This window comes from Oryza glaberrima, chromosome 6, assembly GCF_000147395.1.
Source record: "Oryza glaberrima chromosome 6, OglaRS2, whole genome shotgun sequence".
Taxonomy (NCBI): Eukaryota; Viridiplantae; Streptophyta; class Magnoliopsida; order Poales; family Poaceae; genus Oryza; species Oryza glaberrima.
Window position 1 is genome coordinate 13,085,526 of NC_068331.1, and position 27,311 is coordinate 13,112,836.

At 39.8% G+C, this 27,311-nt stretch overlaps 2 protein-coding genes across 3 annotated transcripts; both read right to left on the reverse strand.

Moving 5' to 3' along the window:
• Positions 1–5,541: 5,541 nt before the first annotated feature.
• LOC127776446 (myosin-11-like) lies at positions 5,542–17,066 on the reverse strand. 2 transcript variants are annotated; one of them, XM_052302818.1, is made up of 39 exons: positions 16,753–17,066; positions 16,306–16,434; positions 16,089–16,232; positions 15,859–16,004; positions 15,604–15,760; positions 15,448–15,506; positions 15,164–15,323; positions 14,907–15,056; positions 14,676–14,812; positions 14,434–14,580; positions 14,248–14,349; positions 14,105–14,162; positions 13,908–14,009; positions 13,138–13,175; positions 12,910–13,036; positions 12,659–12,829; positions 12,441–12,572; positions 12,220–12,329; positions 12,028–12,088; positions 11,746–11,923; positions 11,456–11,661; positions 11,245–11,364; positions 10,953–11,051; positions 10,582–10,800; positions 10,116–10,255; positions 9,397–9,508; positions 9,258–9,308; positions 9,094–9,174; positions 8,837–9,007; positions 8,601–8,756; positions 8,310–8,516; positions 7,881–8,024; positions 7,616–7,686; positions 7,417–7,516; positions 6,975–7,031; positions 6,601–6,657; positions 6,426–6,506; positions 6,265–6,347; positions 5,542–6,172 (listed from the first exon to the last, which is right to left on the reverse strand). In XM_052302818.1, the coding sequence occupies exons 1-39, from the start codon at positions 16,753–16,755 to the stop codon at positions 6,049–6,051; spliced, it is 4,590 nt and encodes a 1,529-aa protein (XP_052158778.1). In that variant the 5' UTR covers positions 16,756–17,066; the 3' UTR covers positions 5,542–6,048. The 2 variants fall into 2 exon arrangements, with proteins under 2 accessions (XP_052158778.1, XP_052158779.1); XM_052302819.1 differs by lacking the exons at positions 15,448–15,506; positions 15,604–15,760; positions 15,859–16,004; ... (1 more) ...; positions 16,306–16,434; positions 16,753–17,066 and having other exon boundaries at positions 14,676–14,798; positions 15,164–15,303.
• Positions 17,067–20,321: 3,255 nt separating this feature from the next.
• Positions 20,322–26,846, reverse strand: LOC127776916 (proline-rich receptor-like protein kinase PERK9). The gene is made up of 5 exons (XM_052303479.1): positions 26,723–26,846; positions 26,556–26,624; positions 26,375–26,453; positions 20,512–20,712; positions 20,322–20,334 (listed from the first exon to the last, which is right to left on the reverse strand). Exons 1-5 carry the CDS (start codon positions 26,844–26,846, stop codon positions 20,322–20,324), a joined length of 486 nt encoding a protein of 161 aa, XP_052159439.1.
• Positions 26,847–27,311: the final 465 nt, after the last annotated feature.

The following is a 27,311-nucleotide window of genomic DNA, read 5'->3' on the forward strand; positions in this document are numbered from 1 at the left end:
AGCAGATGAACAGGGCAACAGTAACGTGACTACGTGGCAAGAGAAGTAGCGCAGCTGCCGTACTTCACCAAAAACTATAATTTTTATAGATTAAAGAACTTCGTTGAGATCTTTTCAAAAAGGAGTACATTAAATTTGAGATGAAACCTAAGAAACTTTGGATGACTATCTTTCTAGGTTTAACAAAATTTTGAGTGATCTTAGATCTGTTGATTCTTCGTATGATGTTAATTATACACAATCTGAGGTTTCTCGCCACTTTTTGAATGGTCTTGACATGTCTATTTGGGAGATGAAAGTTACATCTATTCATGAGTCTGTTGATATGTCTACTTTGACTTTGGATTCGCTTTACACAAAACTGAAAACACATCAGATGAATATTCTTTCTCGTAAAGTTGATTCTAAGTCTAGTGCTTTGGTTTCTTCCTCAACTTCTTTGGATGTTGATGCCTCTTCATCGAAGTCTTTAGTATTCGCTTTATTTAATGCCATGTTTGATGATCAACTCGAACAGTTCGAGGAGGAGGACTTGGTTTTGTTATCTAACAAACTTTCTCGAGCTGTGACTAATGTTAGGTTTAGGAAAAGAGGTGGATCAAATCGTTGTTTTGAATGTGGTTCTCTGGATCACTTTCGTTCGCGTTGTCCTAAGCTTGGGAGAGGCAAGAAGGAAGATAATAGTGATGAAAGATCAATGACAACAAGCCGAAGGGTACATTCAAAGGGAGGAAGATCAAGGAGACTCTCAGGAAGGCTTTTGATCAAGTCTATGCCGCTTTTGAACCACTAAGCAATGTAGATGGTGATAGTAGAGATGAAGATAAGGGAAAGAACATCTCCGGTGTTTGCTTCATGGCGCGTGGTGAATCGGATTCATAGTGTGAAGACAATGAGGTATGTACTTTTGAGGAAGCTATTCTTATTTTAAGTGCAAAAAATAAAAAGTGTGAAAAGATGTATAGGAAACATGAGTTTATCGTTGAATCTCTTAATTCTGAAATTGCTAGATTAAAATCTCTTATTCCCAATGACGATGATTGCAAAAATTGTGAGGTTTTAATGAATGAGATTTCAAAAATTAGATATGTCAATGCTGCACATGATTTGAAAAATAAATCTTCTCTAGCTCTTGGATTTGCTATGCACACACGCACTTTGGATGAGATGTTTTTAACTAAAAAGCTGTTGCAAAAATATAAAATTGCTTTTCATGCTAGTTTGATGTTTAACATGATTTGTGCTAAAAAGTTAAAACAACCACATGATGTTTTGGATTGCTCAACATGCACATTAAACAAGATGAAACTAAAAGATGCTTTAGGCTGTGTTGAGTAGATGGAAGATGTTGTGAAAAACAATGGAGTGCTTTCTTGCCCCAAATGTTGTAAAAGCAAAGGTGTCATGGTAGATTGTGAAAATTGTGCAAATTTGGAAAAAGAGGTTTCTTATTTGAAAAGTTCTTTGCAAAGATTTTCTGAAGGTAAGAAACAACTTAACATGATTTTGGATCAATCTAAACTGACTAGTTACAATAGGGGTGTTGGTTTTGATGTTCATGACTATTTCACCAAAAATCAACCTAATGTTTTGAGTGTGACTGAACATGGTGAAATTTTGACAAAACCAAGTGTAAAGAAAATAGTTTTAAAATCTGCTGGAATTTTGCCTTCTCTTTCTACAACACTAAAAGAAACAAAAACAAATCTTCAAACCATCTTCTTCTAAAGTAAAGTATACTTGTGTTAACGAAGAAATTTGGTAAGCCCAAAGTCCTCATCGGCTTAGAGTCAGTATCGGCTTCAGAGTTATGGAATCAGCCGATGGGAGTCGTCAAATCGCCAGCAACCGTGTTCTCGATGGAGTCGGATTAACTAAAGGGAATTTATCCAGAAGATTCCGAGTTCAAGAAGGATGCGGCATGGCAGTTTATCTATTAATTAGGAATAGTTTGTTAGTTCCTTTTATCTTTAGGAAAGTATGTTTAGTGTCCGATAAGGACTTTATGTTTTCCTTTTATCTTTAGGAAAGTTTCTTTCTTGTCCGACAAGGACTTGTATCAACCCATGGGTATAAATATGTACACCGGGGTCTATGTAAATCATCTTCACGATTAATACAATTCGGCGCATCGCCACCTTTTACCTTTTCTACTTTATTTTATCGTCCGGCGGGACTTGGCACCTGACGCGGGGCTGCGTTGGTGTTTGATCTCCGGCTAAGGGGTAAGTCCAACGTTCCGCCGGCCCAAGCAATTGTATCGTTTACATTGGTGTTGTTCAAAGCTGCATCAGTATATTCGACCTCTTGGATTGCTCTGGTTTGGATGATATATTTGCCTACCTATTTATCATATGTCTCTATTAATCTAGTCTTAGCATATCAATTTAGCTCTATCGGCTGCTTCTTGTTTTAGGGTTTCTGCCGGTATCGGCTAAATCGCCTTGCTAGATTAGATTATCTTAGACATCTACCACCCTGAAAACTCAGTCAACGGCTTGATTGTCTAGATATTATGTTTCTTTTCATACTTAGTGCTGCATCAGTTAAGTTTGATCTACTAAGTCGTGCTTAGAACCATAATCTCTAGCCTGCTTCTTGATTGCCAATAAGGGTTTCATCGGGGTTTCAGCCGGTGAGTTATCTGGACGTTGCATCGGCTCATAAGGATTGCATATACATATAAGTTGGATTTAGCCAATGACAACAAAGGTTTCACTGTTTAATCTAATCTTGTGGATTTCATGACATCAGACCTCCAGCCGATGTGTGCTTTAACCTTCGGATCGATGCTTATTTATCATATCATTATTTGCCGATTGGTTTATATTGGATTATATTGTTATTTATTACATCGTCATCAGTCTATTGCCTTTATGTCATTATCTACATTGGACATATAGCCGATTGCTTAAACCCTATCGTTATCGGCTGGTATCGGCATCGGCTATTATCGGCTATCGGCTGGAACTACTCCATCGGCTTGTCAGCCGATCGGCTGTTTTGATCTAATATTTGCATATCTTGTCAGTTGCAGGATCAAACTGACTGGCACGCCCGCATCTCATCAATCTTTGGACCTGCACAGGAGTTAAGCAGATCTCCCAGACCGATGTATTCGATTTTTTCATCAACACAAATTGGCACGCCTGGTGTGACCACAAATTTTATATCCACATGTCTGAAGAAGAAGTCAATGCCAAGATCATGGTCATGGTGGAGAATTTAACGGAGGAACAGAGGCAACAGATGGAGCAGTTTTTAACTGATTTTCAAATGCGTTGTCTCCAATGTTTCATATTATTGGTTTTTGTTTCAGGTTAGCTCATAAACAAAAGAGAGAGAGAGATTACTTTTGCAAAATGAAAGTGGCAAAAATCTGGATTTCCCTCGAGGAAACTGGTTAGACCGCAGTGGGTCCCGCGGTCAGACCGGTGACCATTCAGATCGGCCTCAGAGAGATTTTTCTAAAAATTCTCAAACTGTTTTTGCACTTGGATATATGCCTATTGGATCTACTAGTCGTGTGTCTCGGTAGTGGATTTCTAAATTTTTATTATCATCTAACCCCAGTACTGAGGCGTCGACTTCCGCTTTTGTGTAGGCTTTGGTGGCGAGGAAGGAGAACATATGGATCGTGGATTCCGGTTGTTCGCGGCACATGACCGGTGATAAAAATTGGTTCTCCTCCCTCAAACAGGCATCCAAGACTGAATCGATTATCTTTGGTGATGCTTCTACTAGTGCCGTTCTCGCTACAGGTTTGGTTAAGGTAAATGAGAAATTTGAATTGAAAAACGTAGCTTTGGTTGAGGAAAGTATAATTTGCTTTCAGTTTCACAAATTGTTGATGGAAATTTTGAGGTTCACTTTAAGAAAACTGGAAGTAAAGTATTTGATTCTTCTGGTGATTCTGTGCTGAATATTTCTCGCTATGGAAGAGTGTTTAAAGCTGATTTTGAAAATATTGTTTCACATGTGATAACATGTTTGGTTGCTAAGTTTGATAAAGATGTGATGTTTTGGCATCGTAGACTTGGACATTTGGTTTTGATCATCTCACTATGTTTGATGAAATCATTGTCAAAAGAAGGAGAAGCAATAAGTTTAGGACAGGTGAATTTTTGGAGAAGCAAATTTCTTTCTTTTCAAAAGTGAGAGAAGTTTTCTTTGGATTTTTTTTCGAACACGATGTGTACATTTGTACGAAGTGTGCTTTTTACCACTTTTGGTTTTATTTTTCCAAACAACAAAATGTTTTTTATGGGTTTGCCAATGTGTTCATCAAGGGGGAGATTGTAAAATCAAAGATGTTTTTGATTATTATTCTGTGATGAACAATTGGCATTGGAGATTATTGGTTTTGATATTTGGAATTTATTTGCGAAGTGGTTTTGGAGATGATTGGTTTTTACAGGTGATTGACAGAGACTACTGTCTGTTGGGTCCGGTCCCCGGTTGCCGGTCAAACCGGTGGTTATCGAGCGGTCAGACAGGTCAGCCCACGGTCTGACCGGCTGACACTGTGTCGGTTTCGGTTTCGGGTTGTTTATTTGGATATCCGTGATTGTTTCATGACTATGGCTTCTAGATGGATACAATGCATATGTAATACTGTTGTTTGCTACTAATGAGTCAAGTGGAGGATAGCTTGGTTTCGGAATATGGTTTCTTTGTTTGTTCCATGTGTAGGTGACTCGATGTCGGGAGAGTATTTGCGGTGATGAACCGGGAGTCGGCTTGGGGATAAGACGACGTCTATGGTGGTCAGAGATCATGCGAGATACTAAGGTTAGAGTTCAATGCACGTGGTTGGTGAAGATTTCATATGGCATACCAACCATTCACCCTCTCTGGTTGGCTTAGTTCTTGTATTTCGATCCTACAGGCATTAATGAAATACTTGCTGAGATGCAAATGAGAGGGGGACACATAGGAAATGACGATTCTCGTGGGAAGTGAGAGTTCTAATAAATCCATTGCAATGGTGGTATACTTCAATGAGAGGAACATGAGAAGTAAGGGTTCTAATAAATGTATGGCAGAAGGTAAACTTTTAAACTTTCACCATCAATTTTAGATTAGAGTAAGTTGACAAAACCTAATAATTATGATGTTATGATGGCACTTTTCAAGGCAAATCCTTGCGTAGTATATTTCTTGTTTTTAAACTAAGCATTGGAGAAATTATCGATTGTCAAGTTCCAAAAAAGTTTGATTAAAGATTATCCTACACATTAAGTATTTATGACTGGAGGGAGTAACTTTTCTAAATATTATCGTGGATGATATTATCCTAACTTTTTCTCTGGGTGACTTGATAAAATCCAAACTAATATTAACAAATAGTAAGAAAATGTGTTTTTTTTTTCAACTTCCTTAAGACCTCAACCATCTTCACTTGATCACTTCTTGCCCAGATAGAAGCACACAAGGCGCTCGTGGCCACAGGATATCTCGAGAACAATGTCAAATTGAAAACAAATTGTCAACTGAAAAAACATGGCAAATCTATCACTGGACAAGAATGAGCTCTGAAAGTTATACAGCAAAGAATCATCAACTGCAGTTCAATATAGTATTCTGGTATACACACGATCAGTACAAAGTAGGCAACCCAATGACTGGAAGAGGAAAAAAAAATCCTATTTGCAATTTGCACACCTCTTGCAAACCTCAAAAAGGCTCTAGAACTAAGTCAATAACCTAGAAACAAATGAATCTTCGCTGATTCTGCTAAAATTTTCTAAACTAGTTTGATATGAACTAATGTCTAACCATTCTGGACTTTAAAAGAATAAACAAAAATATAGGAGGGGATAAAAAAAAAACCCAAGGCATAGAAGCTGGGTCTAGGCATGCCAGGTTTCATATTTCGCCGCATTTGCTTACATCGACCTGTATCAGTAATATTGCAAACGAGGAATCTTCGTATCTCGCTAATTGGGCAATAGTAACTCGTAACACCTCATTTTGCATAAGCTGTCCAATTATCTGGCTGAGGCAATGCTTTTCATAACCAAGTCTTGCATTGTTTATTCCATCTATTTATTCAGGGGGCGGCAACAGAAATACAAAGCCTGAGTTCTCTCGAATGAGCGGAGGTGGTTCAATGTCAGAAATGTCAATCTGCTCCATCGATTTGGATATATCATCGACGGAGAAAGGTATACTGCATTATGTTCAAATGAGTAAGTACAATATACCTTTTTTTTTTTGGGAATAGTTAGCATAATATGAGCAATTGATGGAAGCATAAATAACCTCGAGTCGTCATCCAGAAGAAATGAATTGCTCACAGGATTGTTAGAGTCTTCAGTCATTAATACTCTCATGTTTGATATAACCTAACATGATAAACCATACGTTGTCACATCTTAACTGGTGGAATCAAATATAATTATGCAATGTCGTTTAAAGCTTACCTCTGGGGACACGCTGTGTGTTCCATACTTATCATCCCAGTACATAGTACTGATCCTGTATAACTGTTGTATACTAAGTACCTGAGCAGAAAGATATAGGGTTGTGAATTAATTCCATGGAAATCCAACTTTCCAAATGAGGGATAAATGAATCGCTTGGTTATATCTCACTTACTGGACAAAGGTCATGACTTATTTCATCCAACGTTTTCTTTGGCTTTTGATGAATCACCTGATATAAATGATAGATGTGAGAGACCACTACAATTGATTTGGCAATGTCCAATGCTGCAATCTACTTTATATCTGTATTATACTTATTTATATAAGTTCTCATATCCCAAATGTTAAAGATGTAACTGTATATCCTCAAAGTCAAAATCCTAATTTATAAAGGACAAAGATAGGATGTTTGAAAACCATTTTATCAATAGTCTTGTATTTGATCATAACACATAGTTTAGCAACAATGACCTCAATATCGGTCTTAAGGAGAAAAAGATCATATATGCAATACATGTTTTAGGAGCAAATAGAGAAAATAGTTACCAGGAAACCAATAGCTTGTCTAATATGTTTGAGTTCGTCCCAGGCTGAACCTGCATACTGCAAATAGGAAACCACTAGATGAGAAATCAATATTAATGCTCACAACCATCCATGAAGTTTTGTTGCAATAATACATAATGTGTTTCGACTAAAAACATATACATATTAGAATGTGCTCAGAGTAAAAAACAGGGCAAGCACAAACAATCTTTACTTCCTTTTATAGATCACCGTAAAAGTCTGGATATAACCACAGCCATATGAACAAGAACAGATTGTGATCCAAGAGCCCAACACCAGTTTTGGATGCTACTTAAAATATTCCAAGAAAAACAGGGTACTTCTAAAGATTTACTGCCATTTCACAGAGGTGTATTAGAGAGGACATTAGTCCTTTGAAGAATTATTTGCTTCAACACTTGATGAATGAAATTCTTTTTACCTCATCGGTAGCTCGATAGCACCAATGCTCGAGTTCAGCTAATCCTGCTTTTACATACTCACCATTGCTGAACGAACAGCACTCCCTTCTCAACAGCAGACTGCAGATATGGCAATCAAATGGAGCTTGGTCATGCATTTCTAGTGTTTCACAGGCCAGGAACCCAGGATCAATATCTTGTATTGTAAATAAAATTTACCTGTTAAAAAGCTGTACGTTGATGAATGAGAATATCTGAGTGAATACCTTTCGTACCAAAAATGGAGGAACCTGCAGCAATGGCACACATGAACAGGATGTGTTGATATATGGTTTTAATCACATTCGGCCTGATCACAAGTGCTGGCTGATATATAGTTTTAAGCATGCATATTCATATGGTTGGTGTTTGCGCAACCACTCAGAATTTATTGCAATGATGTAAAAAAACAAAACTATGTTTCAACAATTAACGTTTTACTAACATTGTTCAATTTCAGCATGTTTAAGAAATTTCCAAGGCTCTTTACAATCCCTTGCCAGTGAGCAATCAAAGCTTGTTGTGCGGCCGTATTTGTGTTTGAACGTGAAGATCCTTTCATCAAGCTTGCTCTTGATGTTCTTGGTGCCTGTAGTATTGTATCAGTGGGGAGTATTGCAAATAGATATCAGTTAGAGAATATAATGTATTTGCTACTCGACAAATAGAAGTAAATCCACTTAATTAGTAGGTACCATTCTATAGTGGTAATTTTACTGGAATGTAACACATTTTCTAGCGTAAAATTTGATACCTACAAGTACATAGTACCTCAAGGTAAAAAAAAAAGTTTAATGTAAAATTTTAGTACATATAGTTACTTTCTCAACGACCGTAAAATTTCTCATTCTCTAGACTAAGAAACCACAGGTACCTGAATGCACAAACCAAGCAAAGGAGAGATCTCTTTCTTCAAATTGTCCCGGATCATTCCATATATCTTTTCCACATACGCCGTAAGTTGCTGCTTAAACAACAACGCCGGATACTTGGCTTCGACTTGTCGTAGAGTCTCTACTCCACTAACCATGCTCCCATTTATCAGAGAAAGATTTACACCTTGGGGAGTTCCTCTGAAGCTCTGGAAATAGAATATGTATTAATTACAGCCATTCAGTAACTATTATAAAGCTTCTGCTAATGATGATTTAAATGCGGTGAGTACCTGGGTCATCCTTCCAAAAAGAGTGGCAGATGACGATCTCCGTCGCTGCGGAGCCATCCCTGTTGATCCACTTGCCTTCAGTGTCCTTTGAAGCAGCAGCAGAAGTGTTGAAGCATTTGAGAGCCAATATGCTAAGACTTCGTTGTTGTCCTGTGTCTATGTAAAACAGATAAAATGATAAGTCAGTATCATTAATTCTGGATAATGATAACAGAGTTGTAGGGTATGGTTATAACCTCAATAGCATGACCGATGGTCTGAATAATGCGGTCAAAAACACTTGTCCTCTCTACTTCAAATGATCTCCAGTGAAGAAGGCACTTGTATATGATGCAAGCAGCGACTGGCCGATTTCCAGCAAAGCCCAAATGCTGAGCAATGCACCTAATTAATAGATCTTGATTTTCCTGCAAAGATTAAAATGTTAATTGCAGAGAGTATATGAAGGATCTACAAAGTAATCTAAGAATAAGCACCAAAACAGCGGACACACCTGCTGCTTTTCATTAAGTGACTTCTGTGGCTTATCATCGAAGTCAAATTCCTTTTTAGGAGAGGATATGTTATTGGACTCCTTAAACAATAACAAATTAAAAAAACCATGTTACTTTTACAAATTATATAACCGCTGAACAAATATATATTGTGTCTACTCACTGGGGCTGCTTTCGAATCGCCGCTTGATACATGAACACTTTCTGCATTCCTCTGGAAAATAAAGCAGCAGTATAAACTGTCGAAGTATCATAAGAGGGAATTAACCAAAGATAAAAACATTTACGCTGATTTTTCTCACCTGTAAAATGGACTTGGAACGGCCTGACAAAATTTTACTTGGAGCCATTGAGACAGCTTGCTGACGAAGGACTTTATTCTCAGACTCTACATTAGCGAGCTTCTCCTCTAACCTGCATGAGAACATGCAGATCACGAGCAATGATATGAAAAATTCATGTTGCATAAACATACAGTACATTCCATATGAAATACTCCCTCCATATTTTAATGTATGACGCCGTTGACTTTTTAACCAACGTTTGACCACTCGTCTTATTCAAAAATTTTATGCAAATATAAAAATACTTATATCATGCTTAAAGAACATTTGATGATAAATCAAGTCACAATAATATAAATGATAATTACATAAATTTTTTGAATAAGACGAAAGGTCAAATGTTTGTTAAAAAGTCAACGGTGTCATACATTAAAATACGGAGGGAGTACTACTATACTGCCCCAAAGTCTGCTAAGAGCTAGGTATAGGTTAGACTTTTTTGAAACCCCCAAAAGGCTTTAAATAAGTTAGAATGGTTTCTTTTACATACACAGTCCAAAAACTGAAGTAGGGAAATCTGGACATGTTTCATGCACAAAAGGATAAAAAATGCAACATATGAATGTACTAAGTTGGGCCTAAAGGATAATATATGGGGTACAAAGGGGCACAACTGCACAAGGACACAAACCCTGTAAAAATAGGAAAATAGAATAGTTAACAGCGAAAAGCTTCACCTTCTAAGATATTCCTGGAATTGACGCATTTTTATATCAGTCTCTTCCATTTTCTTTTGTTTTTCTTCATTTGCTTGTTGTTCTTCAGAGCGTTTTTTTTCCAAATCATCCGCTCTTTGTTTTTCTGATTGTAGTGAGGTCTACAGACAAATAGGGTTGTATGTCACAAGGGGAGTGGAAGTGTTTAATCATCTAGGTATAAAAATGCCAAGTTCATGTGTTGATATCTTGTAATATAAAATCATCAGGTGAGCAAAGCATTAAGAAATCCGGGTCAGTAAGAACAATAATATCATGAGAAAAATTACAGTTATTGAGAAAGTACACATAGGCACCAAAATTTTACACTAGAAAATTTGGTACCTCAAGGTACTTAGTATCTGGAGGTACCAAATTTTAAACTAGAAAATGTGGTACCTCCCGGTATGTTATCAAGGATGGTAAATTATCCTAATACCATACGTACCTTAAGTTCTTCCACCTCTGCTGTCAAGGAATCAACCTTTTCAGTGTCCTGGACTAGAACCTCAGTTTGTTGCACTACAGGAGGTGCCTCCTCAATAGCCCTAGCAACTTCTCTTTCCTTAACAAGCTTTGCACTTGTCTCGTCCAATTTAGCCTGCAGAGCTTCCATAGAGCTCTGCAGTTTTGACAACTCCTGTGCTTTTGCTTCTTCCAAGTCTGTCTGTATGCATGTGAAATGATTTGTGTGAAACTATTCAAATAATATGTGGTAGAAGATGAAACCATATGATTTAATGCATTTTATTCTTTTAGAAGTGTTTATGGAATGGAAAATATGCAGGAATACATAACAGAAGAAGTTGCACACCGTACCCTCATTCTCTTCTCTAACTGCACACGCCATGTAAGTTCTTCCACTTTCTTTTCGAGTTTATCCTTTGCTTCCTTGAGAGCACCTGTTTCTCTAGCTTCCTGCAGAGAAAGATAAGTTGCAGTGCATTTGGTGAGAAGAAAAATATTATATAAGAATGATACATGATCCAAATCCATCATAGGAGAAAATGTCAATAGCTAGAGCATTTTCATATTGCATCCTCCATTCAGAACAAGCATATATAATATGTAGTAGCAGTAGTGCATTGGCTGGGATAATGCGAGTATATACCATTTTAAGTTTTCTGAGTTCCTTCCTTGCAATCTTTCCTCTCCATCTACATTGCGCAACAATGGCTGTGCGTTTCAACTTCTTATGGTACACATGAGCTGTATGGCACCTATAACAGGCCTGTAACAGAGAGTGAAAAACATATATGGCTTGTCAAGATATATACATTGTTGAATTGCTTTATTAGTAATTACTAGAAATTGAAAACTACCTGAATTTTAACTGCTGCCTTAGACTGCTTCTTGTATCTGAACGTATTTCTTGCTGCCATCGCTCGCAGAGCCGTTTGCACTACAAGAACCGAAGCATTTAGGTGTTTATAGGACCTCCTAGCCTGATGCATACGTTGGTTCTTCTGAACTTTGATGGCAGCTGCTACCCTTCGCATTTGATCAAACAGTTTACAAGCCAATCTTCCTGAAACACAAAGCATATGATACAAGGCAATTTTAGTAAAATAAAACAGAGCAGTTGTACAGTAAAAGCAGAACCAAAACAGACCTCTCCATATTGCCTGAACAGATATAGATGCCTTCCTCCAATTAACAAACTTCTTCCGCATGATATGTGTCCGTATTTTCCCTTGAATCGTTTTTGCCGCAGCACCGAGCACTTCAGTTCTCCTAGCGTCTAATTCGGCCATCTGGCCAGCTCTCAGAAAAACTTTTGTTTTGCCTATCTGAGACATATGAACCAGACTTAGTTGATCTAAAACGACTCAAAAGACCTAACACGGCACAGTTTAATGTTGACTTAGATGGAGCAGAGTTTCATGTTGATTACCTGAAATCCCACAAGACCCTTCTTTTCAAGAATCCTCTTGCATGCAACCTTTTCGTCGCAACTAGTGAAATATGATAAAAGAGAAAGTTCATGTCATATCACTTTTAAAAAGCATCAACGAACTCAGTTCAGTCTCAGATAATACAATACACTACAAAGCTGGAGTATGGAGAGCTTCAAGGAAGAACTTACTTTCCTTCAAGGGCCTCTTGAGCAAGTATTCCAAAGCGATGCAAAAACTCATAAAATGTGCGACGTGTAGGATAACCTGCACAGCTGATCCTGATTGCCTCAAGTACACCCTAATGCATATACATGGCATGCAAGTTAGATGCACTCTAACATAGCCACTATTTGATTGCAGTACATGTTAGATTGTTTGCACAACACAATCATAGTTTAGAAGCACTTACACCACAACGCAACTGTTGCATGACATTGACATTCTCAAAAATCGCCGGTTTTAGCACATTGTTTGGCTTGACACATCTGATATAATGAGGTTCTGTAGAGTTTAGTGTTTCCATAAGAGCTTGAAGTTGTTGCTGAAATATGAAAACCACAGGTTAGCAGTTAGTTATACATGATAGCAAACTGGCTAAAAACTGGGAAAAGGATAGGCAAAAAAAACCTTGAAGCGTGCTCCAATAGAAGAGAACTTGGAGGATTTGGATGTTTCCTCTGGCAGAGGAGGAAAAAGTCCAGAGATAAACGAGCATTTGGAAGCACTTAGTAACTCCTGGTGCTCGGCCACAACATAGTCTTTGTTTTTGTCAAGGAATTGGTCAGATTGATACAACACCTGGATAACGGAAGCATAGCTACCAGTTAAAACAAGAACTGATACGATCATGAGAATTGAATTTGATGAGAAAAGCTAACCTCTCCAGCGTAGTGACAGATTGTAAAATCTGTGCGAGATAGCTTTGGTTTGACAAACCGTTTGTGTTTTTGAAATGTCTGGTACAGCTTCTGGGAAAAAGTCTCATGTGTTGACTTAGGAAACATACTGTGCAAAAACAATAACAGAAATCATAGTGATTAACTAAACATAGGGAAATTAAATTGATTAGACAGCAAGAACAAACAGAAGATAAATGGCAAGCGTACCATGCCTCATCTAGAAGTGCAATAACACCACCAGGTTTCTGTAAAGGGACAATTTAAACAAACTAATTAAATGTCGTTTATTGACAAATTCAGTAAACACATGGAAAATAAGCAAGTGAAAATACATCACAAAATTATTGGATATATTACTTAGTCAAAAACAAGTAGAAGAAAAAGAATGAACCTCCCTATTTAAATATGTGACAATGTTGATATTAATCAGTCTTTTGTGTGCAATATTAACCAGTATTTTTCTATTAGAATATAATGATAATATCTAACAAAACTATAATATTGTAAACGTCTTATAAAGAAAAATCTGCCCATATGATTTTGATGTTTGCAAACTAAATATTTGGAGACCTACTGATTTTAAAAGTTGGACCGAATAAATTCAATGATGCCATATGTTTAAATATGGAGGGAGTCCTGCCTAAATCATAGACCTATTTGGCTATTCCAATCTTCTCAAATAAGAATAGGTGCTACTGAATATGTTTGACCATGTATTCAACTTATACACTACAGCATTTTGAGATGTCCAATGTTGATGCACCTTAGATGGAATTAGAGAAATCAAATCTAGAGATCCTTTTATGCGGAGTTGTTGACTTCATACATATCATGAAGCTAATTAGGGGAAAACAAGAATTTTGACATATTTAATGCAAACACGTGGCAAATTTCAATTTTCCTGAATTATTTTAACCAAGAACTTTTCGAGAAACTGGGATGTTAAGGAACTCTATATTCTGGCTACTTATGCATACCTTCTCAATAAGGTCAAGAACATCCTGATTATCAACAAACTCAATATAGCTCCAATCAATTTGTTCTTTGGTATACTCTTCCTGTTCCATCTTGAAAACGTGCTGAAAAAGAAGACATAGGCATCTTCCATATAAATATATGTTCTTCGGGAAAGAGAGTTTGGTGTACACGAACCATGCCATGTGAACAAGTGTACCTGATTGAAATGTTGTTGCAATTTTTCATTTGTATAATTAATACAGAATTGTTCAAAACTGCAAAAGCAAAGTATAATTCATTAGTTTGTAAAAAAAATACTCAGTAAACTTCCATACAAGAATAAACTACAGTAAAGCTAACCTGTTCAACTTGAAGCTCTCAAAACCATAGATATCCAAGACACCAATAAGAGATTTAGAGTTAGGATCTTGTCCAATTGAGCTGTTTATTTTATCAACAAGCCTGAAAATATAATGGTGAGTCAGAAAGATGACTGCAAGGTTCTTTTTACGTATTGCATTACTCCTGGGAACATAGTTATATTACCAGTCAAACAAGCGGGAATATATTGTCTTAGCTAGACCGTCCCTGCTGACAGTTGCATTGTAAGGATCAAGGCTCCTTTTTATAACCTCCTCTGGTGTTACCATGACACGCTTGCAAAGAGCATCTCCCAAGGCTCCAGAATCACACCTGCACATGGAATACAGTTCAACAATTGATGGAACATGTTATACATAAGTAATATCAACAGATATATATAGAACAGAACCAAATGCAGTCGTTACATAAGAAGCTCAGCAGTTGTGTCAAGGTGGAACTTAGATTTGTCATCTTTCAAAACTGAGGAATCGACTTCTTTGCCCTTGGCAAACTCAATGTTACCAATATGAAGGATAGCTGCAACAACCCTGAAAATAGCATCCTGAAAACAAATTAAATTGCAGAGAAGTGAGAAAAAGGTTCAGCTCAACTAGCCATTGATCAGATGAAAGAGCATATGGAGATAATTGAGCTACCTGTTCCTGAGTACTGATGCCAACAATATCCATTGCTCTTCTGGTAGCCAAGTATTCATGAGCATCACTAACCCCAACCAACTCGTAGCAATTTGATTGATTAAGATAATGAAAAGTCTTAGGATTTCCTAATTTGTACTTCTCAACCTCCTGAAAGTTCAACGTCACAGGATATTAATTGTCTGTATTAGTTATTAGTGCAATAGCACCAGAGATCTGAGGATGAGAAGTGTTCAAAGAGAATAGATATCATTTACCTCCTGTGGTGCAGCACAAAGGAGATAGAAGCAGTGGTAGTTGCGTTCAGGATCAGAAATTTGGCACACCCGTGACCTTTCTAGCAAGTAAGTTCTCACAGCAGCACCTGAGATCCTCCCTTGCTTATCAAACTGAATCTCAACAAACTTACCAAACCGACTGCAGAAAGAATTACGGAGGAAATGATACTGCAACATGTATATATATATACCTCTAGCTATAATTTGAAGAAATACAAGTAGTCTTATGATTGAGACAAATGTGTTAAATCTCCCTTATGTACCTAGAATTGTTGTTTCTGACAGTTTTAGCATTGCCAAAAGCTTCAAGGACTGGATTTGACTGCAGACATAAAAAGAATATGCAGCAAAAGTTCAATTGGAATATAACTAACTTAATAATACAATGGCCTTCCAAAGCTAAGAACTCAATTCCTTACTTCGAGAACTTGTTGCTCTACTGTTCTTCCCTCGGTAGCAGCTCGGCCACCCAAATAGGCAAGATATCTCATGAGCATTTTTGTTGTTTCTGTTTTACCTGCACCGCTCTCACCACTCACAAGAATAGAGTTGCTTTTCCCTTCATGAATCATTGCTCTGTTTCATGTAAAAGACAGCAGGATGGTCCATGATTTATAGGAGTAGAAAAATAGAAACACTGATGACTCAAATACCACCTATCATATTTACTTTACCTGTATGCAACATCTGCCACAGCGAAAACATGTGGACTTAACTCTCCAAATGGTGCTCCCTTGTACTGTTGCATCATATGTGGATCATACAAATGTGGCAATCTTTGGAAAGGATTGACGGCGATGAGAATGTTTCCCGTATATGTCTGTCAAAATGTTAAGCTATAGGTCATACAGTACGACTGAAACAATGGCATATTTACAGTAAATGGCTATGCAGAATAACATACATATATTTCATTAAGTTCATATCTGGTTGCCAAATTCTGCAGAACTCCTGGTTCATGGAGGTAGGATAGCTTTGTCATATCATCAACTCCACCAGCAGCTGCTTCCATATCTTTAGGATACAGTTTCGACAAATTTGCGGTGATCTAAAAGAATTGACAGCACAGACATAAGTAGCAGTACATCAAACTGAAGGCAGAAAACGAATTAGCGGCTTACCGTCTTTCCATTGGTTGCTTGGATCTCGGCCTCTTCGCCTTTGATCTTAACAACTTCTCCATCGACCCAGGCATTTTCAGGGTCTTCAGCCCAAACATGAGAACCTACTATAATATTAACTTTCGTCCCCTGCAATAGAAGAAAAAATTGGACATCTTCTCATGATTTCATTCGTCATTGGGAAATTTACAATAGTGTTCAATGCATTCATGTTTCACATATATGCAGAAACATTGTAATCCTCTATGAACTTCAAAAAAAAAAACCTCTCTAAAATGGTGATTCGGTTTGAACTCTAAAACGGATTAACATGGGAAAAAAATCAAATCGCTTCGATTTGAAACCGCATTAAACGAATTGCTACAATCAGGAAGCTTCACGGAAAGCATGCCAAGGATCAAACATCTTCAGCGACTGCATCCCCCAGGCGGACGCAAGAGGGATTACCATTTCACCGGATTTTGAGGATGATCAGTAGGTGGACGCTGTGAGGGAAGGCGCAGATGAGCTCATATCATAACTCGTGGTCGGTCGCTCGTCGGAGCTAACCCCTCCGTCCGTCGTCGCCGGTCTCCGGGCGGGGGATGCGGTGGTGGGTGCAAAAGCGGGGGAGTGGAGAGGGAGGAGCGGATGTGTAGAAGGCAGTGGAGGGCGGAGAGGGGGCGGGAGTACGTGGAGCGGCCATGGCAGGCCCTCCCTTCGATCTCTGCGGGGCGCCATGGAATCCGCCCCCATCTCTCTCGCTAGCTCATGTTAATAGCCAAAATTAGGGTATAATCGATTATTTTAATTGAACGATTAGCATGTTGAGATTTAAAAAACAGACAATATGAAAGATTTCGATAGAAATATAAGAGTAAAACCGGAAATGCTTGGTATCGACCAACGAGTACAGCCGAACTATCGGACGCCAATTCACTTCATAATTAGTGTCAGCTCAATACATATATACATGCACTTGCATGCAAGGATATACAAAACTGGATATGATCTTTAAAATATTTTTCCTTTAAAACTATCTATCCAATTTAAGATCTAGTTATATCTTTATATTCGTTATGATTAAATCTTTACAACGAGATCTCATGTGGCTATGTTTTAATGAAAGAAACATATATGTTTCAGTCATTAAGATTCCATGTTTCACAAGTGAGAAGCAAATGTTTCAATTAATATTTGACTATATTGCACATACTAAGTTTTTTCAATGGATCCGTTCTAATGTCGTGGTTGTGTAGTTTATATGTTTCAATAAGTTTATCTGATGTTTCAGAAGTTCATTTTCAAATATTGCACGCAGTCTTTTCTTTTTTTTTCCTTTTTCTTTGTATGTTTCAGTAGTTAATGACTTGATGTTTCATGTATAATAAATAAAATGTTTCACATGCAAGAAGCGAATGTTTCAATTGGAATTCTACTATGTTGTACATTTTCAGTCATTCTCTTTTTATGTTTCCAGTAGTTAATGACTTGATGTTTCATGTTTAATAATAAATAAAATGTTTCACATGGAAGAAGCGAATGTTTCAATTGGAATTCTACTACTATGTTGTACATTTTTAAGATTTTGGTTTTTTTTTTAGTTGTACATGGTGTTTTAATAAATATTTTCTGATATCTCACTAATTGATTTATAGTTGTTGTACAGTGTTCTACAATGTTTTAGCAAGTATTTTGTAATGGTTCAGTTGCTCCAACTTAATGTTTCATGCATGATAAAAAAAATGTTTCAATTAGGAATGTAATTATTCTTTATCAAAATATAGTCATGTGAGATCCTGTTGTAGAGATTTAATTACAACGAATATAATGGTATAATTGAATCGTAGATTGGATAAATAAATTAGGAGAAAAAATGGTTTAAAGTTTTACAAGATTGTTATATACATGCATGAGAGAGAAAATATATGGTACTACTTTAATCAACGGTGGATGCAGATGGTAAAAAAGAAGTGTCAAAGTACAGTCAGAGCAACATGCACCCCATCGTGAAGAGCATCCGATTTTTTTGTCTTGCATCGGACGTATCGCTCCCCGAGTAAAACACAAGACTATAACATACAGGAAAAAATATAGAAATTAGACAGTAGAAAAAAAACCATACGAATCGGATAAGAGATATATTGAAAGAAAAGTTTCAAGAAGTTAGTGCTCTTGCTAACTTTGTTTCAAATTTTCTCTAGAATTATCTATTCTATAGGAATTTCAAAGAAAAAGATATAAACTATAGTAACCTATGATCGGATTAGACATATTCTACTAATACCTATGATTGGATTAGACATATTCTACTAATACGAATCTAGATAGACTGTTGTCCAAATTCATAAAGCTATAATGTATTCCATTTGTTACGCACATGATGTTTATAGAGCACTCAAAAATTATACTGTCCAGTGTCATTTGTGATCACCACATAATTTTGGATTAGTGGAATCCATAAACACATAAATAGCCACTCATATCTCAATGTGTCTATGGTACAAATTGACACTATTCAATATAAAATCCGCAATGCCGAATAATAAGCAAAGGATATATTGTTCATACTCAGCGTGCTAGTCAACTTCAGCCTGAGATGTACCCATCAAACCACCCGAATGCGACAACCAAATGTGTTACACATCCCAGGAGACTTAACTCAAATTGCTAATGCTCTACAACATCTCAATTGCTCGAAATTCATACTCGTGTTAGACTAGTTCCCAGCATAAGGACTAATCTCACACTTTCATATAAAGCAACGGTAAACAGGAAATAAGGCACATACAAGAATTAAAATTCAGATTACAACTACTTTAAATATACATAGGTCGACCGGCTAAATAATTAAGTTAAAAACACGAATTACCCCATTAACTATTGCGTCAGTCCGGTTTACCCCCAACCCCCCCTCCCAAAAAAAAGCACAAAACCAAACATTTCATACCCTAAACTTTCTAAACCGGATGAATAAATCCCCTAGCTTGACTCAAAGCGGATTTGGATCATACATGGTGCACATGTGGCGGTCCAGTTAGCTTAAAAAAAAGAGTGGGACCCGCCTAACATGTCTTCCTCTCCGCCACCTCCAGGAGCTACATGATCCCCCACAGCGGCAAACGACATTGAGGGAGAGGTGGTGACAAAGTGGTGGAGGGCGAGGTGGCAGAGGAGCAGTTCTTCGCCGGCTAGCTCACACCTCCACCCTTCTCCATGCGTCCAACGTCATTGTCCGATTTACTTCTCTTTTTTTTTTTTGCTTCAGATCTGTGCATACATTGACGTGGGAGCCGGTGAAGAAAGTGTGGAGGGGAATCTCGTCGCCACCAACAATATCGGTCAAGAATTCGATGGCGTGCAGAGCAACAGAGGAGAAGGAGATGGAGAGGAGGAAACGATAAATCCGCAAGCATAGTGGATAAGAACATTAGAGATTACGATACAACTGTACTTCTATACTAATCATGTCTAGTATACACTTAACACATATACATGCTTACAACATAGGACTTAGTTCTAGGCACCTAGGTACTACCGAGAGACCACTCCCTATTGGTTTGCCAGCGTGGTTACAGCATTTACGCACTCTTATATCATACCTGAACGTGGAGGAATACAAAGGGGACAGGGCTGTCACTCTTACTTTTAAGTGATATGATGCATGCCACTTAAATTCTTATACTTGAACTAAGTAAATATACAATATTGAAACTAGTGCTAGTTTGAATGACTTATGCTTACATCTATACCTGTTGGATTTTCATTCCACAAATGCAATATAAATGCCACAAGCGCGATTACAAATTTGCTTGTATTTACCTTTAAGAAAGGTGAAAATAGGTACCATATTTTTTGAAACAGTAATAATAACAATGATGTATTAGTGGTGAGAAAAATAATGGGTGTTGAATCCTTGGAAACAATAATCATGACAAGGATATAATCAAACAATCTAAGATATGTATGTTATTATGTTATCAATATTCAAAATGAGCAAAAAAAAAACTCGAATTTTTGTTGAAAGTTTCTCTTGGTTATTGTTTTAAGCTGCACATAAATTTTTTGAATTAATGTTAATGCAGCTTATCTATGTTAGGGGTTTTCTTTCAAATTATGTGCTAATGAATATGTTGTATTATAAATTGTTTGAATACACAAATCTTTAGTGTGAGTATGAGTATGGTCAGGAAGAACATATCACCAAACACCAACATCACACAGTACAATTGTGCATCTCCGAGGAGATATTTGCAGTCACTTGGGGCACTAGTGTTGGAGCTTTCCCACTCGATAAGGCTCTCATTGCCGAGGGGACGGGACGAGTCGACAGGCTTCCGACCTGTGATGAGCTCCATAAGAACGACGCCGAAAGAGAACATGTCTGATTTCTCGGCCAGCTTACCTGCGTACTCGGGAGCCAAATACCTGTGCGTACATATTCAGCATAAATGTAGAATTACTGTACACTCTCAGACAAAACTAAATGTTGCAGTACTCCTGCAAGAATGTGTCATGGTTATGGATACCACATACATAATAGTAGTTGACTAAATCTCGGCAGGACCCACCACATACCATGTCCTATACGGAAACAACCTACGGATATAGGAGGGAGTTCCGGATAAGGAAAAACAACCAGAGTTCTACATGGAAACGACAAGGACTACTCGGATTGTATCCATATTGGTTTCCCTAGTTCTACTTAGACAAGGGACACCTATGGATATAAATACAAGCCCCCTTGGGAGGACAGAGGGGGAATCACCATGAGAGGAGACCATGGAAGACACCCATGACAATCAACATACACCCACCAGAAGCCACAACATACAAGCCTACATACGCCAAGACACGCCGCCGGATATCGATTTCAGGGATAGGCATGGCTATTCCCCTACGGTGTCTCCGGATACCGTCAGGAGATACGAAAGTGCTATCTCTGGTCTCACCGGGCACGGATTCGAGGAGGAAGGCTACCCTGTTGTCGACTACGAGTCAGACCTTCAGACCACCATGTTGACAACAGTTAGATAGGCTACCCACATATTGTACTGGTGTGATTATAGAGAATAAGAGCAATACCGGCTTCGGCCAACAGGATGTAAGGTTATTACCTGACTACTCAGGGGCCCGAACCTGTATAAAAATCTCTGTCTCCATCTCTTTTACCTCAGTCTCGCGTATATCCTAGCACCAACGATCCCCATACTGTCCAAATACCGTAGTCGAGACATCAAACGTCAATAGTGGCGCGCCAGGTAGGGGGATTTTGGTGCTTCAAGATTTCGACGAGATGGGTTCAAAAGATGGATCCTCCGACAACAAGCTACTCGACGACTTCAGCTGTGAGGAGATCCAACCCGGCCAGAGTACGTCCCTCGACGAGATTGGAATCATCGTCACCAACTATTCGATCCGGCGAGATCGACCAAGCTTCAAGATGTCGCTGTCGCGGAGAACATGCATCTATTCGGTATTTCCAACCATCGACGATCGTGAGGATGTTGCCGAAATAATACAACACGCCGACACCTCGAGGGACCGAAACCGACCACTACACTGATCGACTTCACGTGTGGTCTGGTCGGATTCAGGGTGATAGGCCGGATGACTAGGCCGGATATACCGTTGTCCAAGATCACCACGTATTGCTGCTCCTGACATGTGCACATGCAGACTCAATACGTGCCCAAGCATGCACTGGTTTGCCGTCATATGCATGCACAGAAGGCAATTCAACGGTTACCAAGGATAATTAAGGTAATTAGCGGATTAATTAATTTAATTGATCTACTAATTTCGTAGATATATCTGGCATATATCTACAAAGGTACGCAATATTTTATATGCAATTTATCGTACCTATTCAGATCATACAACATTGTCAGATCTATAATTTATTATGTTTACCTAGAGCATGTTTTTTATACAATCCCCGTTGCATGAGTGCTTCCGATGTTAGGCCAACCACGGTCTAACGCTAGGGGCTCGCTCTGTTTTCTTCTATATAAATCATGCTTGTTTACGGTTTACATAATGCCCTGATATTTACATCTGCTTGTTGTATCTTGATAATACTAGAAGATCCACGCAGTTTTTGAGTACATACTCGATATTATCTGCTATATACCTTGCCTTCTAGAAAATATTTTTCAGGAACAACTGAGCACTCGAGTAGGTTATGGTCGAGTACACTCCATTATCGAGAATATTCTCGACAAATGCGGAGTTATCGCACCCAACCTACCAACAAAGACCGACGACCTATCTCATAGCACCGGCCATGGCTGGACTACTCGAGAAAAGGTTGTTAATGGATAATTCCTCGCGAACGTCGTCGGCTTGATCACCTGACATGATTGCGAACGGACATCCGGATATGCTATAAGTTGGGTACGTGAGTCATGCTGGCAACATGAGATAAACTTGCAATAAACCAACTCTAGCACTTTTCATCGGTGTTCGAGAGATAATTCTGCTCGCTCACTGGTTCTCGCACCAGTACGCAGCAATCTCTCACACCGCAACTTCCATTGGTGTTCGAGAGATAATTCTGCTCGCACGCTAGTTCTCGCACCAGTACGCAGCAATCTCTCACACCACAACTTCCATTGGTGTTCGAGAGATAATTCTGCTCGCTCACTGGTTCTCGCACCAGTACGCAGCAATCTCTCACACCACAACTTCCATTGGTGTTCGAGAGATAATTCTGCTCGCACGCTGGTTCTCACACCAGTACGTAGTAATCTCTCACACCACAGCTTCCATCGGTGTTCGAGAGATAATTCTGCTCGCTCACTGGTTCTCGCACCAATACGCAGCAATCTCTCACACCGCAACTTCCATTGGTGTTCGAGAGATAATTCTACTCGCACGCTGGTTCTCGCACCAGTACGCAGTAATCTCTCGCACCACAACTTCCATCGGTGTCCGAGAGATAACTCTACTCGCACGCTGGTTCTCGCACCAGTACGCAGTAATCTCTCACACCACAGCTTCCATCGGCGTTCGAGAGATAATTCTGCTCGCTCACTGGTTCTCGCACCAGTACGCAGCAATCTCTCGCACCGCAACGTCCATAGGTGTTTGAGAGATAATTTCGCTCGCTCACTGGTTCTCGCACCAGTACGCAGCAATCTCTCACACCGCAGCTTCCATAGGTGTTCGAGAGATAATTCCGCTCGCTCACTGGTTCTCGCACCAGTACGCAGCAATCTCTCACACCGCAGGTTCCATTGGTGTTCGAGAGATAATTCCTCTCGCTCACTGGTTCTCGCACCAGTACGCAGCAATCTCTCGCACCGCAGCTTCCATCGGTGTTCGAGAGATAATTCTGCTCGCTCACTGGTTCTAGCACCAATTCGCAGCAATCTCTCACACCGCAACTTTCATCGGTGTTCGAGAGATAATTCCGCTCGCTCACTGGTTCTCGCACCAGTACATAGCAATCTCTCGCACCTTAACTTCAGATGGTCAAGGTATGACTACAGCAGCGTAACGGTCCTCGTACCACGACTCCAAGTGATCGAGAGACACCTACTCACTGGTCCTCAACCAGTTGATCGTAGTGATCTCTCGTACATTTGCTTCAAGTGGTCGAGTTATGGCTACTGCCTGGTCCTCGACCAGCGATGTAGCGTTCCTCCGACTACTTCCACTTTCAGTGGTTGAGTTACGGCTATTGCCTGGTCCTCGACCAGCGATGTAGCGTTCCTCCGACTACCTCCACTTTCAGTGGTCGTTCAGTGGTCGAGTTACGGCTACTGCCTGGTCCTCGACAAGCGATGTAGCGTTCCTCCGACTACCTCCACTTTCAGTGGTCGAGTTACGGCTACTGCCTGGTCCTCGACCAGCGATGTAGCGTTCCTCCGACTACTTCCACTTTCAGTGGTCGAGTTACGGCTACTGCCTGGTCCTCGACCAGCGATGTAGCGCTCCTCCCACTACTTCCACTTTCAGTGGTCGAGTTACGGCTACTGCCCGGTCCTCGACCAGCGATGTAGCGTTCCTCCGACTACTTCCACTTTGAGTGGTCGAGTTACGGCTACTGCCCGGTCCTCGACCAGCGATGTAGCATTCCTCGACCAGCGATGTAGCTTTCCTCCGACTACTTCCACTTTCAGTGGTCGAGTTACGGCTACTGCCCGGTCTCGACCACCGATGTAGCGTTTCTCCGACTACTTCCACTTTCAATGGTCGAGTTATGGCTACTGCCTGGTCCTCGACCAGCGATGTAGCGTTTCTCCCACTATTTCCACTTTAAGTGGTCGAGTTACGACTACTGCCTGGTCCTCGACCAGCGGAGTAGCGATTCTCCTACTACCTCTACTCCAACAAAGTTGGTAGCAAGTACACAATATCGCCAAGTGTTTTACCCAGAGATCCCTTACCACGATGACACCTAGCGTTGAAACCTATCCTACTGTCCCTTTACGCCGTCTTGACAAGGCCTCCGAGGAACCTAAGGGATCTTCGGCTGGGGACGCCCAGAGCCGATAAGGCCTTGTCGGATCCTTTAGAGACGAAAGACCATGTAAGATCTGGTCGTGTAAGAGTTCTCGCCGTACGTATTAACCAAGCCGTGTAATCGGAAATTGACTTTTCCAACTTCGTGGCTGGGGGCTAGGATCAGTGCTTATTCAACCAAGGCAGGTCAAGGGTCCAAGAGCCTTCTCCTCCGAGAACGATTTTCCGAGGACAAGGCTGGGGGCTAGGGAGAGTGTACAACTCAAACGACTGACCAAAGTCATGAACTGAGAAGACACTCTTACACAAAACATTGGTCGGTAAATTTAATTCATTTTCAATTTACCATACATATTATAACATGTCACCCTATGGGCATTCGGTCGGGGGCTATTTCTATTTGATATTCTTTTCTAAGTATTGATTTCAGGAAAATTCTATTCGACATTTACGAAGACTCCATGTCTCTATGGTTCTACACCAAGATCGACTAAAGGCGAGTACAACAAATGTTGACAAAGCTTCGTCGCAGACTCTACGCCTTCTCGATCACTCGAGAACGGTTGCTGGATCTCGACAAGGAATACAGAATGAAAAGATGGTGTACCCTCCGAGATAGAATTTCTTGACTTCAATCCAAATTCTCGATTACGGCAAGACGGGAGACTTAGTCGTACGCTATGTACTTCCTTGGTTGACATCGAGGATTGACTCAGACAAGCCCTTTAGGTGCCCGCACGAGGTTGACAAAGGAAGTCTAACTTTATCTCTAAACTCACCGAGAATGATCACATGAGCTCGATAATAGTTACTCCAAAGTCTGCGCGTGATTGAGAATATGAATTCGTTCATTTGCATTGAAGTCGGGGGCTACTGTCATGGTTATGGATACCACATACCTAATAGTAGTTGACTAAATCTCGGCAGGACCCACCACATACCATGTCCTATATGGAAACAACCTACGGATATAGGAGGGAGTTCCGGATAAGAAAAAACAACCAGAGTTCTACATGGAAACGACAAGGACTACTCGGATTGTATCCATATTGGTTTCCCTAGTTCTACTTGGACAAGGGGACACCTATGGGTATAAATACAAGCCCCCTTAGGAGGACAGAGGGGGAACCACCATGAGAGGAGACCATGGAAGACATCCATGACAATCAACATACACCCACCAGAAGCCACAACATACAAGCCTACATACGCCAAGACACGCCGCCGGATATCGACTTCAGGGATAGGCATGGCTATTCCCCTACGGTGTCTCCGGATACCGTCAGGAGATACGAAAGTGCTATCTCTGGTCTCGCCGGGCACGGATTCGAGGAAGGCTACCCTATTGTCGACTACGAGTCAGACCTTCAGACCGCCATGTCGACAACAGTTAGATAGGCTACCCACATATTGTACTGGTGTGATTATGGTGAATAAGAGCAATACCGGCTTCGGCCAACAGGATGTAGGGTTATTACCTGACTACTCAAGGGCCCGAACCTGTATAAAAATCCCTGTCTCCATCTCTTTTACCTCAGTCTCGCGTATATCCTAGCACCAACGATCCCCATACTGTCCAAATACCGTAGTCGAGACATCAAACGTCGACAGAATGCATTACCCAAATGTACCCATCACACGCGTCGAGACATTGGTGACATCGTTCTTCGCTAGCTTGGCAAGCCCAAAGTGTGCCACCTAGGCAATCAACACAGAAGTCAAGCTCCATCAGTAATTGAACATACAACACATCCACATTAGTAGCTAAATGTTCAGAAAGTGGCAGTTAGAAAAAAAAAACTGAGCTCCAAAATGCTCATCAAGCAAGATGTTTGAGGACTTTATATCCCTATGAATGATTCTTGGATGACCTAGAATAACAAGACAAAGTTCCAAGAAAAACAACAAATTAACATCAGGAATTCTGATAGAACGAAACACTGACATAGCCCAACTGAATCCATCTTACAATCCTCATGTAGGTAGGCCAATCCGCGCACCGATGTCAGATCCGAGTTATTTAGAGTCTGAAATGGATCACCCGCTCTCTCACTCAAATCTGTGGCCGCCGCAAGATTGGGAAAAACTAGCATTCTAAGCTATTCCAAGAGACTTGTAATATTTTTTTTTTCTTAATTCATTTCTCCTCGGCGCCGGGTTATATACTCCTAGTCACGTCACGCAAAACAGGTCCAGAATCATAGTCCAAACAGAGAAAAGCAGAGTAAAGGAGTCGCGCTTGTAGGCAACGACAAAACTTAGACCGTGAATCGTACATGGTAAAAGTCCAAGCTGTTTTTTGCGGCAGTAACATCCTTTTTCAACCTAAACACCTCGCATCTCCATGATCTTAACTCGGCCTTCTTATGTCTCCTTCCAAAGAAAGATGATGCTATGGGAGCTGAGCACTACCGTCCTATAAGTTTGATTCATAGCTTCTCGAAGATAATCTCCAAAATAATGGCGAACAGGCTAGCGCCTAGGCTCCATGAGATGGTTTCTTCAAATCAAAGCGCTTTCATCCGCAAGAGGGCTATCCATGACAATTTCCTTTATGT

Excerpts from the sequence above, each read along its gene's own strand:
- LOC127776446 (XM_052302818.1), bottom strand. Across the intron at positions 10,801-10,952 it reads AGTTAGAGAAGAGAATGAGG|ACAGACTTGGAAGAAGCAAA; the intron begins GTACGGTGTGCA and ends ACATGCATACAG. Across the intron at positions 9,309-9,396 it reads GTTCCAAGTCCATTTTACAG|AGGAATGCAGAAAGTGTTCA; the intron begins GTGAGAAAAATC and ends TTTATTTTCCAG.
- LOC127776916 (XM_052303479.1), bottom strand. The coding sequence starts at position 26,846 with ATGCTAGTTTTTCCCAATCTTGCGGCGGCCACAGATTTGAGTGAGAGA. Across the intron at positions 26,625-26,722 it reads GGCCTACCTACATGAGGATT|GTCATCCAAGAATCATTCAT; the intron begins GTAAGATGGATT and ends TTGTTATTCTAG. Across the intron at positions 26,454-26,555 it reads TGATGAGCATTTTGGAGCTC|AGGTGGCACACTTTGGGCTT; the intron begins AGTTTTTTTTTT and ends TGTTGATTGCCT.